This window comes from Eurytemora carolleeae, unplaced genomic scaffold (genome assembly GCF_000591075.1).
Source record: "Eurytemora carolleeae unplaced genomic scaffold, Eaff_2.0 scaffold242, whole genome shotgun sequence".
NCBI lineage: Eukaryota > Metazoa > Arthropoda > Copepoda > Calanoida > Temoridae > Eurytemora > Eurytemora carolleeae.
In genome coordinates, this window is record NW_019396186.1 from 1 (window position 1) to 16,085 (window position 16,085).

Consider the following 16,085-nt stretch of genomic DNA (forward strand, 5'->3'; position numbering starts at 1 on the left):
AGCCCCAATAGCCCCCCCCCCTGAATACACCTCTGACGTCAGACCCTTTAATGTTATTTGTTACAGGTGAAGTGCAGAGATTTGTTTGGAAAGGGATAATTCAACCATTCTCAGATCTGCTGTTAAAACCAGCAATAGGTAATGTAAATATAAGGGATAAGTAGGAGCCGCCATTTTGTTTTATCTGCAGCAAACTTTTGTGATGTAATCTTAGGATAAACCATTGATCTATATCCTGTGTTGATCGTACCATACAAGGGATCAATTGTAGTAATATTTAAAGTTAAAAGTACTCACATCACATAAATTTATCCTGCTTAGCAAATTTTCATCAATTTTTAAGACAGGGTCTGCTTTGAAGTGTCGCAACGCCTTGGCCTTTGATTTTACAGCTCTAACTCACTTTTGCTTTTCTGTAGAAAAGTCGTTTTAATTTTATCAATATCAACGTAAACCACTGTGCTAAATTTGCAATTTTTGAGAAGAAACAAAAAAAATATTCTTTAATTTTCTATTTTGTAATGCAGGACAAAGTTTTTAAATAAAAACAATTAAAAATAAAAATAAAATCTATTTTAGCCGGATTTCTGAATTATCTGCTCTCTCCTTTATTCTCTCTTCTCTTCATTATATCCCGCAACTGTGCAATAGTGCTTTCTCCATTTTCCAGGTATAATTCTCCATTCTCCAGGTACATTTCTACATTCTCCAGGTATACTTCTCCATTCTCCATGTACATTTCTCCGTTCTCCAGGTATAATTCTCCATTCTCCAAGTACATTTCTTCATTCTCCAGGTATATTTATCCATTATCCTGGTATATTTCTCCATTCTCCAGGTACATTTCTTTCTCGATTCTCCAGGCATTTTCTCCATTCTCAGGGTACATTCCATTCTCCAGGTATAATTCTTTATTCTCCAGGTATACTTCTCCATTCTCCAGGTACATTTCTCCGTTCTCCAGGTATACTTCTCCATTCTCCGTAACATTTCTCGATTCTTCAGGTAGATTCCTTCATTCTTCATTCTCCAAGTACATTTCTCCATTCTTCAGTAAAATTTCTCCATTCTTAAGTTACAGTTCTCCATTCTCCTGTAACATTTCTCCATTCTCCAGGTATATTTCTCCATTCTTCAGGTAAATTTCTCCATTCTCCAGTAACAGTTCTAAATTTTTAAGGTATATTTCTCCAATCTTCATTATACAGGTACATTTCTCCATTCTCCAGTAACATTTATCAATTCTTCAGGTACATTTCTCCATTCTCCAGGTACACTTCTCCATTCTCCAGGTACATTTCTTCATTTATCAGGTACATTTTTCCATTCTTTGGGTTCACTTTTTTCTTCATTCTCTAGGTACATTTCTTCATTTTTCATGTACATTTCTCCATTCTCCAGGTACATTTTTCCATTCTCCAGGTATATTTCTCCCTCCTCCAGTTACATATCTTTCTCCATTCTTCATTATACTACTTAAACAGACTGTGTGAAGTCATAAAGTCATGTACTAACTGCTACATATAGTTTATCTAGTTGTATCTCTGCATAATCTATGAATAACATGTTTGTTTAGGCTTTGTAACTGCGGTAAAACAGAACCCTGGAGATATACTGAACTTAACCAACATATTGTTTAGTTTTAACAAATTGCAATAATAGTAATTCCCTTAAAGACGACATTTCAAAAATACTTGACTTAAACATTGTTGTTATAAAATCGTGTTTTGATTTTTTGACCCAACGAGGGAGGGACACCTTAGCCGCATTGAGCCCCCAGAATTACAATACAGTTTTGAGCCAGTGAAAAAGTCCTAACTCATTTTTTTTTCTCAACACATCTGTTTTGCAGAGGCTTCGAACTGTATGGCAAGTCCGGGAGGTTTATGGCAAACAATGCATGTTATAGATGCAAAACTATTTATAATTATGTGATTTTTATTTATAAACCTGATAATTGTGATATTTGTAAAATGTTGATAAATAAAAGAAAAAGAAAAAGTTAGCAACTCAATTTAATAAAGGGGCTATAGTCGTAGTTTTAATGACACTTTATTAACATAATGACATAATGCAACCCTTAAAAAGCTAAATTTTGTAAAAGTTTTATGTTACTGTTGTAAATTGGAACTGTCCCTCTTAAACTGAAAGTTCAGTTGAAATTAAAATCACAGCCCCTTTTTAATAAATAAATCATTATTCAGTTTGTTCTGTATACAAATGATTCATTACTCTTTTAAAAGGCTTACCGGTCAGAAACCTTAACCGTTAGAGTTCAAATTAAAAAAACAGATAGGAATGAATTTTTTCACACAAAAATGTAATTTTATTAAAATTAGGAACTTTTTAATATCTATAAAAACGGTTTAGCATCATAATCAAACATTAAGAAGTCATATTTGTAAATTTCATACAATTTTAAAATATCATTTTTGTCCAGGAGTTTAAAGTAGCTCATCGTAATATCCATCTTTTTGAGACCATTATCATTTCTGAAATAATCAACATTACTGAAAAAAGTAATGCGGAGTTAAAACACATCTTCTTTTATATATCTACATATATACTTTGCTCGTCTTGGTGTCTGTTTGGGTGTCTGTTTGGGTGTCTGTTTGTTTGTCCGTTTGTATCCGTTTGACCCCAAGGACTGGTTTTAAAAATTGGAAAAAATTTCCTGGAAAATAATTGGAATTATTTGTTGAAAATGCGCCAATTCGAAAAAAGTTCGTCCAAAATTTAAAAATTATTTTAAATGGCCGACTTTCAAAGCAACAATTAAAAGCTAAAATTATTAACAGGAATTTTTTAAAGCCTTAAGTTACAAAAAAGGAAATTATACATGTTTGCCATTATTTAACTTTTCAAAATGTTGACTTTAGTTGCCACAAACTTAAATTTTCTACTTCCTTTATCTGCATAACCTGATGATATAAACTTAAAGCTTTGATATTTCAAACCTATTTTATGTAATTTAACCAAATTCATGGTTTGAAATATCTTTAAGGTCTACGACATTGGGTTTCAAAGATAAAGGGATTAGAAAATCAGAGTTTGTGGCAAAGATTCAATTCCAATTAAATGTTTAGATTTTACTAAAATAGAAAAAATAAAAAGCGTGTAATTATACTGGGTGTTCCATTGAACATGAGAGTTGTACGCAAAAATCGTTTTGATTTATCTTTAATATATATTGAAGGAAAAATAAGTGCATTAAAAAGATGCAGGACTCATAATGTTACCATGATTGTCAAGGTTTTAAAGTCGTTCCACCTATTTTATACGAAGAAAATTAGTCTCTGTCACAAACTCTAATTTTCTAATTCCTATTTCTTTGCAATCCCCATGTCGCAGACCTTAGATATTTTTAACTATGAATTCTGTTAGATCAAATAATCTAAGCTTCAAATATAAATGGCTTAAACCCTCATGTTGCAAGAATATAGGTATTAGAAAATTTGAGTTTGTGGCAAAAACTCATTTTCTTTTGTTTAAGATAGCTATCAGTGATCAAATGGGATATTTCAGTCTTCTTTTCTAGAACTGTCGCCGTAGTGTTCACTGGCCCTCCGTTGAACAAGGACCACGCGCAGCCACGACCAATTCATATCTTGGTACCTTTGAAATCTTAATCCAATCAGTAATGTATAAAAACCGTCTGGTTCTGACTTGAAACATTTTTAATTCAGACAATTTCTCCATTGTTTCTTACGCAAGAAACACTGAAAATAAACAGTTTTTGAAAAAACATAACAGAGATATTTAAATCATACTTGACAAAGAAAAAGGTTACCAGGGTACTGTTGTGAATCAGACATGTCTCTTTATCAATGGAGGGTCAATATGTCACTTTGATAACTAAACAAGCTTTAATATTCTCTATTATTACCTATTCTCCCAATTATTTTGTATTTTTGTTGTATTCCACATTCTGCTCAGTATTCTTTCTTCTTCTTCTATACTCTCAAACTTAAAAATTACAACTGATTACTTGCCTCAACCTTTTTATAGTCCTTATATCATTGAACCTGATGTTTAGAACTTTCATATTTCAAACTATGAATCCGTAAGGGTGTAAATATATGGGGATTAGAAAATTTTAGTTTGAATAAAGCGATAATTTTTTTATTTTGATATGGTCTTTCATTCATTCCCAGAAATAAAGATCTAGCTAGTTTACAAATCTAGCTTATAGCAGCAAAATTAAAAATATTAATATAAAACTGAAGTTTGAAATCTTTTTGGCTGTCTGTCCGTTTGTTTCCAAAAACCGATGGGCCCAATTATTTATGGCAACTCATCAGGGAAGTTTTATGGACTTTGCCTCAACTCAACCTCTAAGTTACTGCATATTCAAATTATCAAAGTTTACGATAGTTTCGTCATTAAAATATATAAAATTCAAGAACTTTTGAACATATCAATAATTCTAAGAAAAACTAGATTATTTACAAAAGTCACAAAACCCAACCTAGAAAATCTGCGAAACAGTTTACACTATATATTTCAATAAAAAATGTTAAAAATGGATGATTTGATAAATCGTTCCTCTCCGATAAACTTGATCTTGCAAAAGTTTAAAAAGCAGAATGTTTTATCAATCACTGTCGTTGTTGTTCAGGTAAATCAAATGCACTCAAATTTAACTCATTTAGTAAGATTTATTGATGACAAACCCTGCGGAAAACGAAAATAATCCAAATTTTTCTTTTTAGACTATTATCATTCTACTGCTGGTGGGAATGTGCATTGTTTTTTCCCCAAAAGAAGAAAATGAAGGTAAAAATTTTCCAACTGCAGTTAGTTTACTGAACATTTTTAACACACAGAAGGCATTTTTCTCTAAAAATATGCCTAACATATTTTATTTTGCTTAGTGGGTTTTCTACTTTCTACTTTCTACTTTGAACTGGAAATGACTAAATTTGACGGACTACCCCTGGATCTGGAAGGATTAGAAGGAGGTGGTGCTGATTGTTTTGCTGCTGTTATTCCGGATGAATGATGTTGTAATACGAAACATTCGGAGCATGTCTTTTCTTAACAAGGACATAAAAGGGAACTGAGCCTTCTATGAAAAAACTTTTAATTTATTCATTTTGTTTCCAAATGTCTGAAATAAACAATTTATCCTAACTTTTCGTCCTTTTTCTATTTACTGTTTATGCACTGTTTGTTCTAGTTCTATTTCTAGTTCTAGTTCTAGTTCTTGTTTTAGTTCTAGTTCTAGTTCTAGTTCTAGTTCTATTTCTAGTTCTAGTTTTAGTTCTAGTTCTAGTTCTAGTGTTAGTTCTGGATCGTCAAAATCGAACAAAATTGTCCGGAAAAAAATGTCGACAATCATTATTCTTGAAAATCTGTCAACCTAAATAGAATAAACCGACTAAATTTGAGAATGATTAATAAACGTGGCCACTTTAAGAGCAAGAGTTAACAGCAAAATTGTTATTAGAAAAGGAGGCGCGGGGAAGTGTCCAAAAGCCTAGTATAAAAACTTACTTTTAAATTTATTTAATTTCTTAAACAAATGAACAAAAGAACTTTTCTCATTTCCATATACAATCCCTTTAAACAACTGATTACCTTTAAAATGTAGTTATATGAATGAGTGCAGGGCGAACAGTACAAATACATTGGTTTCCAGTGCTCATCGAATTTATGAACCTTAAAAATATATTTTATTTATTTTATTAAAAATACTATTTTAGTAAATCTCCAAAATTTTAATATACATAAAGTTATAAACCATTAAGACGCATATTTATCACCTTGAAAATTTGTTTCATTCATAAAATTATTCATAAATTATAAATTTTAATTTAGCTTATAAAGAGCACAAACTTGGTTATGGAAACCTTTGGTAAAGTAAAATTCCATTAACTTCCCTGTAAAGTATAGTTGTAAATACTAGATATTTAAATTTTTTTACATTTTTGTGAATAATCCATTGAACAAACTCCCAGAAGGTTGGAAGTTCAACTATTCTGTGTAGAACAGGGTACGGAGATCCATAATTATTCCTAAAACAAAGTTAATAAAGAAGTCATGATTTTTTATCTCTTTGTCTTTGCATCCTAATCTCGTAAGCCTTAATATTTCAAACTACAAATACTGTTTTATTAATTGGTTGAAGATTGAAATATTAAAAGTTTTACCATTAGTTTGCAAAGATTTAGAAAGTAAACACTAGAACGCTTAAACTTTCTCAGTTATTGAACTTCATATTTGTGAACAAATTTTGCATTTTTTCTCATGCATAGGGTAGGGTGGAGGACGATCAAACGGCCCGGCTGGTCGGTTTAAAAAAATCAAAAACATTAAATATTTTTTTATTAATTAACCCTATTCCTGCTGGGGGGGGGGGGTGGTCAATTTGACCAACTTAATTTAATACTAACTGCCATGAGTCCTCAGGCACACTGCCTGTAACAAACTAAATCTTTGTTTTGACCCACTTCCACTTGTCAGATTTTGATAAAATTTGGCTTTTTGGAAAGCCTTTGACACAAGGAAACGAATTGCACAAGTTTTGCGAAAAAAATTGAACATTTTTTGCAAACAACCTGTCCAAGGAAAGGATTTGAGCCACAATCTCAAATTTTCTAATCCCTATATCTTTCGAACCAATGTCGTAAACCTTTGATATTTCAAACTTATATTATGTGATCTAAAAGAAGTCATAGTTTGAAATATCAAAGGTCTACAACGTTGGAATCCAAAGAATTAGGAGATTAGAAAATCAGAGTTCGTGGCAAAGACTCAATTCCTTTGCACATTTTCAGTTTTTCTTGATTAAAAACCAGGTTATTTGAAATTTTGCAAAATGTTTTGCATATTTGAATTGCCATGGTCAAGGGCATTTTAAAAATGTATAATTTGATAAAAAATTTAATTTTTTCAAATTTGCAATTTTTTGGCAGATTCTAAAAGTGAACACAAGAGCTTTCCAATGATGTATCATTTGTCATATTTGGACATCAAACATGGGATTTATAGGGGGGGTCAAATTGACCCCCCCCCCAGCATATCCTGGTTTTCAAGTACCCAGCAGAGATAGGGTTAAGCTACGATTTAAATTATTTTAAAAAGCTCTTATAAACATGTGTCACATGTAAATATTTTTCAAAAGTAAAAAACAACTAATTTTCAACATTTTTCTGATGTACTTTTTAAACTTTTCTTAAGGCCTCCCTTGCACCCTACCATATAATGCGCTGCTCTAGGGACATGTATCACACTCCCTTATCTCAACTAATAATAATTTAACAAAAATAGCCCAATCGGAATAGGTTTAACATTGTAATTCTTTAATAAAAAATTTTAATTTACCTTTTACTGTAATAGGTTTCTCCGTGTCGCTGAATAGATTTTTGTCTGTACATTCTAAGCAAAGATAAAAATTCAAGATTTGAATTTGACAAATATTATTGCAATAATTGCATCAAGGTAAATATGTATTATGCAAACATGTGTTGTATTCATTGATTTTTTACACTGTATTATTTGTATTAATTGTATTATTTATATTGCTGTATTTTTATAGTAATTTATTATTTGTATTATTGTATTATTGTACAATAGTATTAACGTATTATTTTAGTATTTGTATTTATGTATTATTTTCAACACTTTATTATTTGTATCATTTTATTATTTTTAGTATTGTATTATTGTATTATTCTATAATTTATATTTAGGAGTTATTTTCATAAATTTATTATTTGTATTATTGTATTATTTGTATATGTATCATTTTTATTGATTATATTATTTGCATTTTTGTATTTTTTGTTTTAATATATTATTTGTATCAATGTATTATTAATATTAACGTATTATTTGTATCTATAGTTTAACATTTGTAGAACCAACCTCACTATTTCTTTCCCATACTTCTTATAGTACCTGAACGTAAACATTTAAGAAAAATTATAAAAGTGCTTTTTAAAAGAAAACACAAACCCAATTTGAGCTAACAACTTTACAATTGTGGATATCGAGATCAATGCTTTATCTTCTCTTTTTCTTCATCTTTACATTATTTAAATATTTAATTTGCATCCAGGAAAGTTTCTAAAATTCAACCAATTAGAGTGGTGAATGCAGAATCCCGTACAGCCAATCAGAAGCCAAGAAATTTGAAATTTTTCGCGTCATTTAATTAGACAGCTCTCATTGTTCGGAATCTAGTAGAGACATCCAATTAGAGGGAAAAGGAGCGGATTAAGAAGAAATTAAAAGTGTCCACAGTGGATATCCAGATTAAGCGATCAGTTTTAAGAGTATCCAATTCTAAAGTTTTCAGCTCTGGTCATACAATTGAATGCATGTCAAAAAATATATTTATTTACCTAATTTTGCTAAAAATGTCTTACCATTCTTTTGTAAGTATGCACTGAACAATTGTTAAAATATTGACTCAATAAAATGCAATTTTCTGGCAAAGTAAATATTTTGTGTTATATATGAATTAATGGCTGGTAAATAGAGTTATCCACTTTAAAGACGACTTTCGTTTAAGCATGGTTTACTGCAACTGTAAACTTGTGTCTTTTCTTTGCAAACGTTATTCAAGGCTGTTGGTTTTTGTTTGTATGATTTTTCTGGGAACTTTCACTGTCCTTTCGGACCAAACTCAAACATTTTCGAACACAATGTTCAATATCATGAACAGTTAATGTTAGATATTTCTCACAAATTTGTATTATCTTACAGTGAAACCCTTAATAACGAATACATCGAAAGAATTCATCAAATGTCATATTATTCATTTTCTGATAATGAAATGTTGTAGATATTTTGTTTTTTAATTAAATGATTATATGGAACTCTTTAAAACTGTTCCCGCATATTCATGGCTATTTATTTATTTTCGCAAATACTGAAATTTACGTAATATAGCATAAAACTCATTGAAAATTTGTCAAGACGACATTTGATAAATTCTTCCAATGTATTCGTTATTAAGGGTTTCACTGTATAAGACATGTCAGATATTACAAAATATTGGATTATCTTTTTAACATGAAATTAAAAATAATGGTTTATTTCTCTATTTTATTTTTAAAGTTATATTTTAAATTCCCTTGGGGTTGATACATCTCTCTAATTTATCTCTAAATGCAGAAACCAACCTAAGCAAAACTAAATCAATTCATTTTTTAAAAACCTGTTAGAAATTGATTAAGATAAAAAACTAGAATTTGATCAGTAAGAAAACAAAATAAAAATGAAATTCGAAATAACTCCCATCACACCTTTAAAATTTTTTTTTACTATCACGACCAAACAAAAATCAGATTTTACAGTTTTACATAAAATCATTATAAAATGGTTGTAACTTTTTTATCTGTTGTAAGTGAAAAATAATATTCACCTGTCAAAGGGATGCCTTGTAATCAGCAGTTTTTTCATTAAAGGTTTGTTAAGATGATTCACAGTTTCTTTAAAGTGTCGACGCTTATCAGAGTTTAGAATTAATATCAACCAGTCAACCCATTTTAGAATCAAGCTGCTAATGGCAATTGCCCTGTAATTGTCACTAATAGCAATGTCATCTAAGTTGTCCTTCACTATGGGCAGTAATGTGCACAGTAGTAAAAAAGTAGGAATTTTGCCTGTAGCCAAAAACATTTAAATTGTGGTCACTTTAAGTGATTTAAGGGAGAGTATACCCGATTCACAGAGTATTCTTTAAAAAAATTTCTCATTTAAAATGTAGAAGCATCGTCGTTTTTCCCCTTGTTTCTGCAGCTAGCAGAAATGCGCATGTTATTTTGGAAGAGAAACCGCAATTGAAAACATAAAACTTTTAAGAAGACAATCATAGATATATCATTCATTCTTGGTTAAGCTAAACTTTGAAGGGTACCATTGTGAATTGAACATTCAAATATATAGACAGAGAGTAACTTGAAATAACGTCTACACAGTCCCTTTAAGTGAAAGAACTGGGGCAACAATTCGTCCTTGCTCATTCGGTTGACTAAACAAAATAATTTACTGTGGTCGGCGATTTTATCAATAAAACGAAGAAGACTTTCTATTTTAATTTTTATATATATTAAGCTGTTGAACAGCATGCATGTACGCCCATAAAAATAGAAGTTAAGAGAAGCTGTCAATTAAAAAAGCTTCTCTTCCTAACTTGGAATTCGAAAAAAGATTGTTAACAATAAAAAGTCGTCTTTATTGTACTGCTGTAAACGCCTACCACTGTACATAAATCGTAGTTAAGAGAAGTGGTGATTGCCATAAACGTAACTTCTATCGTTTGAAAATGTTTGGAAATATGTATTATTAACATATCTAGGAAATATGAATTATTAACATACCTAGGAAACATGTATTATTGAAAATATCTAGGAAATATGTATTATTAACATATCTAGGAAATATGTATTATTAACATATCTAGGAAAAACTGAAACAGAATTTTCAGATAATTGAATAAAAAAATAATTGGAGAGTAATAAGATATTTTATTCTGAATTTAACTGACATGTTAACTCTTAATTCTGTCAGAGACAATTTGTTTCTTGTTTCGCACAAGAAAAAGTAATCTTAAATAAGTTGTGAAGAGAAAGAATAGCTAAAAGCGCAGTAGAATTAATGAATTAATAAATGCAATTTTGTGATCGAAAGGGACCATGGTTGGCGTATTTGTAGAGTCCGATTAACAACGGAACCCTTTAATCCTTTCTGGGAAAATAGTTTAATTCTTACAATTTTCTTCGTATTTTCCCGCTGCCTAAACGCCCAAACCGCGTCTCTTGTGAATAGAAGTCAATTGCTACACCTCATTTTTACTCATAAAAGGGTTCACAGGACACCGTTGATGAATCGGACGTGATACTCTTTTAAGGACGGGTCCCTACATATTACGTCTACTCCCTTTTGTGTGATTTTGACGTTCGAGTTCAACATGGAGATTTCAGAAGTGATGCACAAAGATTTAAGAAACATAAAGGTAAGAAGAATTGTGTTCTTTTAAAATCTAAACACTGATATGTAGTCTTTTCCTCCATAGGTTTAAAACCTTCCTTTCAAGGATTAAATCCGTCCTTCATAGGGTTAAAACCTTCCTTTCAAGGTTAAACCCGTCCTTCATAGTTTAAAACCTTCCTTTCAAGGGTTAAACCCGTCCTTCATAGGTTTAAAACCTTCCTTTCAAGGATTAAATCTGTCCTTCATAGGGTTAAAACCTTCCTTTCAAGGTTAAACCCGTCCTTCATAGTTTAAAAGCTTCCTTTCAAGGGTTAAACCCGTCCTTCATAGGTTTAAAACCTTCCTTTCAAGGATTAAATTCGTCCTTCATAGGTTAGAACCTTTCTTTCAAGAGTTAAACCCGTCCTTCATAGTTTAAAACCTTCCTTTCAAGGGTTAAACCCGTCCTTCATAGTTTAAAACCTTGCTTTCAAGGATTAAAACCGGCCTTCATAGTTTAAAACCTTCCTTTCAAGGATTAAATCCGTCTTCATAGTTTAAAACCTTTCTTTCAAGGGTTAAAACCGGCCTTCATAGTTTAAAACCTTCCTTTCAAGGGTTAAATCCGTCCTTTATAGGCTTAAAATCTTCCTTTCAAGGGTTAAACCCGTCCTTTATAGTTTAAAACCTTGTTTTTAAGGATTAAACCCGCCCTTCATAGTCTAAAACCGTCCTTTCAGGGGTTAAACCCGTCCTCCATAGGTATAAAACATTCCTTTATAGGCTTAAAACCTTCCTTTCAAGGGGATTCAACCCGTCTTTCATAGGAATTTAACCTTCCTTTCAAGGGGATTCAACCCGTCTTTCATAGTCTAAAAGTTAAAACGCTTAATCCTACCAAGGTTTAAATCCATTCTATTATAAGGTTTAAACCTTCTTCCTACAATTTTAAACCTTTCTCCCAAGATTTGAAACATGTCTTTTAAGGTTTAAAACACTTAATCCTGACAAGGTTTAAATCCATTCTATTAAGGTTTAAACCTTCATCCTACAATTTAAACCTGTCTCCAAAGACTTGAAACATTCTTGGTACCAACGTACGTACGGTGAAATCATGAAATATCTTCATACTTCATCGTAATCTTTATTCTAAGACTTCTTAACTTTTATCGAGCACTTAAATAAAAAAATCGTCCCTGGTAAAGTTTGAGTCTAATTTAATATCAGGTGTTTAAGATGTTTTTTTTATTTAAACAAACCAATTGACAAGTACGCCATAAAGATTACCTTGGATGTTTTTTCTTTAGCAGCTCAAGTTCTATCTCTGATCTTCCTAATATTTACATCTTTAGATAGATTTTTAGAGTAAGTTTGTGTGACCATACATTTAAAGAGGGCCATCACGTGTCAGTCACAGCTATATCCTTTAAACCTTTATTTTATAAAAAAAAACATTTTCCAGCTTAAAAAAGATTCTCCATGCTTCCGAAGCAGAAATTCGCAATGCACTTTTATATGAAAACCACAGTAGAAAATAATTAATTTTTTAAGTCAAAATTATTTGAACATACAAAGCTTTTTTAGGTGTACCATTGCGAATCGAACATAATAATATGCATCTACATTAAGTATAAAGTATCGTTAACAAAATTAGGTTACTTATAAATATGTTAAAAAATATTGAAAGGTGTTTAAATTTTCCTTGCTTTAATTTAGAAAAAATTATCACAATTCATAAAAGTAAAAATTAATGAAACCTACCACATACAAATTGCAAAATACAATACAAAGTGACATCTTTAAGTAAAATAGGAAAGAAGACGACAATTATTTTTATACTGTTTTCTGATTTTAATTCAATTGTTCAATTTATAAAATACAAAGACTTAGCAAGGTCTTTGATAAAATGGTAATACCTGACAATCTTATGAGATTATAAAGCCAATTAGTAGAGGCGGCCTTGAATACTGGACACCAAACTAGATGCTTATCCTTGAAATATTATTATTATTATTATTATTATTATTATTATTATTAATATTATTATTATTATTATTATTATTATTATTATTATTAAGATATTAAAGAGAAGGTTATTTTATTTCCACGTGTTTGTCTATCCATGCTGTTTAGAAGCATAATAAAATCAAAATTTAAATCTAAAGTCGTCTTCATTATATTGCTTATTATCATTAATTAGTAGAAATAGCTTTAAATACTGGACACCAATCTAGTAAACCTTTGATATTTCAAACTTAGATTATTTGATCTAACATAATTCATATTTTGAAATGTTTTAGGTCTACGACGTTGTGTGCAAATACTAATTTTATCGACAATTAAATTTCCGGAAAAAATCTAATTAATTTTCACCTTTAATATGTAATAATGCCTGTGATCAAAATGCTGTTCTACCTTAAAATTAAGACAAAGTTACTTCATAAAAATAAAATTGCTCTATTAAAATCAACCCATTCAACTTAATCAAATTTTAAAACAAAGTTAAAGGGAGTGACTGGTAATGTATGATGGTTAAACTGAATATGCAGTATTGTGGACACATTTTGCAGGATTCATTTGAGAAATATAAAACGTTTCTACGACGTATATTTACTGAGTTTGATCGCAAAGTCGACTTTCAAAATCATCTATTTGGATGGATACGTTGCGAGAATCATTTTTTTATACATTATTAAATAACGACGACTAAAATGTAGAAAAATTTAACAGTAAACTAATTAATGAAAATTCTATATAAAACTAATTAATGAAACCAGGGCTATAACAAAAGTAACTCACACTTGCTTCAAATTCTATTTTACCGATCTTTGCAACTTGATGGTGTAAATCTTTGCAACTTGATGGTGTAAATCTTTGCAACTTGATGGTGTAAATATTTGCAACTTGATGGTGTAAATATTTGATATTTTTAAAGGTTAGACTTCATGAATAATAAAAAACCTTTGATTTTGAAAAAAAAAATTATTTGAAAAAAAATTATTTTAACATAAAATGGTTTTAACTTTTCTCTCCTTGCTGTTGTTGCAAATAGTCTGCGTAAGTTCAGTTCTCATTTCAAACAATCTAAAATTATATTCTGTAGAAGTTTGCTTTTATCAAACGTTCTATTTGATATCCTAGGTGAAAATATGAGACAAAAAAACCCCAAAAACATTCATTTTGATATCCTAGGTGAAAATATGAGACAAAAAAAAGGCAAAAACGATCGTTTTTGCCTTAAATTTTCTTCTAGTGTAACAAATTTGCGTGTTTGATGTTAGCAAACTTCTACAAAATAAGATTTTAAAATATTGGAACCTTCTCATATTGTCGTAAAATCATCTCATATTGTCGTAAAATCTTCTCATATTGTCGTAAAATCTTTTAAAAATCTAAAAACATTAAAATATTCTGTAAAACGAATCTAGCTATTCCCCATCCCTCAGTCTAAAAAAGCATTTTTGATTTAATGAAATTAAAAACTATTTTGCGAAAAAAATTGTGTCAATATCAAGAAAATGGCTGAACATGGTTCATGATAGCAAGTAAATAATTAATTTTACCAGTCCACCGTAAATTTTTCAATTTTATTAAATTTTACTCAGATCAGACATATTTACAAAACAATCATTTGCAGCGGAAAATAAAGGAATTCTGATTTTCTAGTCCCTATATCTTTGCAACCATAAGCCGTATACCTTAGACATTTAAAACTATAAATTCTTCTTTAGATCAAATAATCTATGCTTGAAATATTAAAGCTTTACACCTTTAGGTTGCAAAGTTTTGAATGGGATTAGATGTTGTGAACTTGTGGCAAAGACTCAAATCTTTTCTTCCGAGAACTGCGTTCAGATCATTTTTACATTTTTACATTTTTACATTTTTACATTTTTACATTTTTACATTTTTACATTTTAATTATTAAATTACCTGGAATTGTATGCCGTTAAGTCAGAACTTTCCAAATCTTGGATCAGATTTTATGAAAAACGAGAAGTAGTTGAACCAGTTAGATCAACTTGTGTGTTCGGATCAACTTGGTAAAATAAACTCTACCCTGGAATAACTACTAACCGTGCAGCAGAGCTTTAGATTTATATTGTTTCATTTAATCGCGTTTTGGTCTATTCTTCAGCAATCTTTAAGTTTATAGATTTGTCTTTCTACACTTTTTTATTTAAAACTCATCCAACGACAAAAGAAGGGAAAACTGTATGCTTTATTGGTCAAAATGGGATTGAAAGTCAAAGCTTGCTGGGACAATTGTCCGAACTGTTAAATAACCGTGACAAAAGAATCAGATCAACTCCGTCTAAGCAGTTCAACTATTTCTCATTATTTAATAAGTCTGGTTCCTGTAAACATTGAAACTTCAACTGTGCTAGGGCTCTCTTTGATTTGACTGTTTATAATTCTGTTCTGATAAGTTTGTTCTTGTATAACCACAATGATTAAAGAAGCCAAACACATAGTACAAAATATTCGAAAAAGTCTGTATAAGTATACATAACTACAGGGAGATATCAACGACATTTTTTAATTTAGAAATAATCTAAAATCTAAAAAAAAAATGTTCAAACATAATAAGTAGATATTATTGAGAAAAAAAAGAATTCTGTCTTAAATTCAATTTCCAAAATGATTTATTTTAATTTAAAATGACTTTCCGTTTATAAAGTGGTAGCCAATCACAACGGTACCCATGAAAACTTTGTCAGACCAAGAATGTTTGATATATTTATAGATTACTCTTTGAAAATTGAACATTTAAACATAGCTTGCTGATTTCTGTTTTATAAAGCTTCACAGCTTGCTGTATTTATCTAAAAGCTAATAAATTGGGTTTCAAAGATAAAGAGTTTAGAAGTCAGAGTTTATGGCTAAGAATCAATTCCTTTATAGAGATAGAACTTTATATTACACAATCTCGAAAAAAGTTTCCCAAATAAAAAAGATGTATTCCAGTGTTAGCTGATGACTACTGCACCAGTGTATGATTTTAAAGTTGTAATGTTATATCCGTATTCCTGCATAGAAAGGATAACTAACTGAATAATATATTGATACACTGTATAAGTCTGTACTATTCAATTGAAAAATCACATTGATTTATTTTATCACAAGTGGAAGTTTACTTTTTCCAAGGTGTACTAGGGGGG

General features: G+C 30.2%; 2 protein-coding genes and 1 long non-coding RNA gene across 4 annotated transcripts in view; 2 read left to right on the forward strand and 1 right to left on the reverse strand.

Annotated features, from left to right (window-relative positions):
* The first annotated feature begins 65 nt into the window (after window positions 1-65).
* LOC111697593 (uncharacterized) lies at window positions 66-1,802 on the forward strand. Its single transcript, XR_002764328.1, has 3 exons — window positions 66-138; window positions 580-670; window positions 1,577-1,802. It is a non-coding gene; the product is annotated as an uncharacterized LOC111697593 (long non-coding RNA).
* A 497-nt stretch (window positions 1,803-2,299) lies between these two features.
* Window positions 2,300-15,481, reverse strand: LOC111697589 (carbohydrate sulfotransferase 11). Of its 2 annotated transcripts, XM_023467640.1 has the most exons (16): window positions 15,282-15,481; window positions 14,857-14,893; window positions 13,956-14,007; window positions 13,297-13,338; window positions 12,840-12,915; window positions 12,211-12,256; window positions 9,933-9,982; window positions 9,374-9,440; window positions 9,083-9,131; window positions 8,373-8,392; window positions 7,870-7,902; window positions 7,327-7,380; window positions 5,927-6,017; window positions 5,581-5,661; window positions 3,887-3,966; window positions 2,300-2,492 (listed from the first exon to the last, which is right to left on the reverse strand). In XM_023467640.1, exons 1-16 carry the CDS (start codon window positions 15,457-15,459, stop codon window positions 2,354-2,356), a joined length of 1,095 nt encoding a protein of 364 aa, XP_023323408.1. In that variant the 5' UTR covers window positions 15,460-15,481; the 3' UTR covers window positions 2,300-2,353. The 2 variants fall into 2 exon arrangements, with proteins under 2 accessions (XP_023323408.1, XP_023323409.1); XM_023467641.1 differs by lacking the exons at window positions 14,857-14,893; window positions 15,282-15,481 and adding an exon at window positions 14,693-14,840.
* The window catches only part of LOC111697590 (uncharacterized), a 30,752-nt gene continuing 25,228 nt past the window's right edge, over window positions 10,562-16,085 (forward strand). Inside the window, exon 1 of the mRNA XM_023467644.1 lies at window positions 10,562-10,966. The gene's annotated coding sequence lies outside the window, so the exon portion shown is untranslated. The remainder of the gene's footprint in view (window positions 10,967-16,085) is intronic.